Raw genomic sequence first — 1,608 nt, forward strand, 5'->3', positions numbered from 1 at the left:
GGTGGCCGCGGCCCCGCAGGAATGAGGCCAGCGCCGTGTTAGATAACGGGCAGGGGGGACACGGGCGGTGACGTGACCCTGGGCAGGGACATCTCATCCGTGTCCCTGGATGGGCACATCCCACATCCCTGGGCAGGCACATCCCGTGTCCCTGGGCACATCCCTGGGCAGGGACATCCCACCCCCTGTCCCTGGGCACATCCCCTGTGCCTGGGCAGGCACATCCCGCTGGGATGGCGGCCTCAGCCTCCCCAGCCCCCGCAGAGCTGTGGCTCTCCCTCCCTCCCTCCCTCCCTCCCCCGGAGCCTCGGGGACAAATCCGGGTAGGCTGTGTGGAAATAAACCCTTCCCTAGCCAGCACAGCCGTGTCACTGCTCTGTCACTGCCCCAGCACAGCCATGTCACTGCTCTGTGTGCCCCAGCACAGCTCTGTCACTGCTCTGTCACTGCTCTGTGTGCCCCAGCACAGCTCTGTCACTGCTCTGTGTGCTGTTCCCAGCAGTTCCCAGTCCCCAGCTGGGCAGCAGGGATGAATGGGGACATGAACTCTGCAGGAATTCGCTGGCATTGTCACTCAGTGTCCCCCCAGGGGCACGGTGGCAGGCGCCAGGCAGGGAGGCCGATCCCCGTGCAGCCCTCCAGGAACATGAAATCACTTGCAGGAGTTGAGTCTTTGGGCAGAGGAGCCTCAAAGTGCCCTGACCAAGGGGACACCAGCACGGCCCTCTCCAGGGCCAAACCAGCTGCAAACCCAAGTGCTCCGTGAAGAGGTGACCCGAGCTCACATTCCCCACAAAAAGCTGCCTGGGAACTCCCTGCCAGAGGGCAGAGGGACTTTTACCAGGCAAGAGCTCCAGGACGAGGCTCCTGGCACGGACACCTTTGGCTAACAGGGAAGAGAACAACACTGAGGGGGGACTGTCACCCTCACAGCCGACGCTGCCACACCGTCAGCTGACACATTTTAATGGGTGCATCACTGGAACAAGCTCTGAGGCAAGGACAGAGCAGAAGCCGCTCCAAAAGCAGGCAGACGAGCGTGCAGTCCCAGCAGCACTCGGAGAACAGGCCACGTGTCCCTTTGTGGAGCAGGAGGCCGCTCGGGGAGGGCACCCAGGCTGCTGCTGGCTCCGGCTCCTGGCCGTGCCCGCCCGGGGGGCTGCGGGAGGAGCAGGCTGGATCTGCCGGCAGAGCTGGGACACGTTTTGGTCACAAAGCTGAGGACAAAGGCGTCCCTACAGAGCCACCGAGCCTCTCAGCGCCGTCCCTGCGCTCAGCCCGACGTCTCCATCTCGGTGACCTCCTCCAGGGGCTGGGTCTGCACCTCCACCTTCTTTGGGGGGACGTAGGAGCCCATGCCAGCAGCACGCTCAGCCTCCTCCTGCGTGTACGGAGCCTCTCGCAGCTGCTTCAGCCTGGGGGCACAGCGGGGTGAGGATTCCACCCGCCCAGAACGGCCCCTGCCGCCCCCTCACCCCGGGGAATTTGGGGTCTGCCCCCCCTCACCTCTTCTTGTGCACCTTGGATCTGAAGTGCTCCTTGATGCTGTTCAGGTCCACAAAATAGCGCCTGGCGTAGGAAAGGATGGGGGTCAGGGGGACCCCGAGA

At 64.2% G+C, this 1,608-nt stretch overlaps 1 protein-coding gene across 1 annotated transcript; it reads right to left on the bottom strand.

The window, feature by feature from the left end:
* Positions 1–945: 945 nt before the first annotated feature.
* Positions 946–1,604, bottom strand: ZNF593 (zinc finger protein 593; the record flags this gene model as incomplete). Its single annotated transcript, XM_031062029.1, has 2 exons — positions 946–1,415; positions 1,507–1,604. Coding segments are annotated over 2 exons (240 nt in total), but the record flags the coding sequence as incomplete, so codon positions are not given.
* Between the last annotated feature and the right edge of the window lie 4 nt (positions 1,605–1,608).

This window comes from Geospiza fortis, unplaced genomic scaffold (genome assembly GCF_000277835.1).
Source record: "Geospiza fortis unplaced genomic scaffold, GeoFor_1.0 scaffold432, whole genome shotgun sequence".
Taxonomy (NCBI): Eukaryota; Metazoa; Chordata; class Aves; order Passeriformes; family Thraupidae; genus Geospiza; species Geospiza fortis.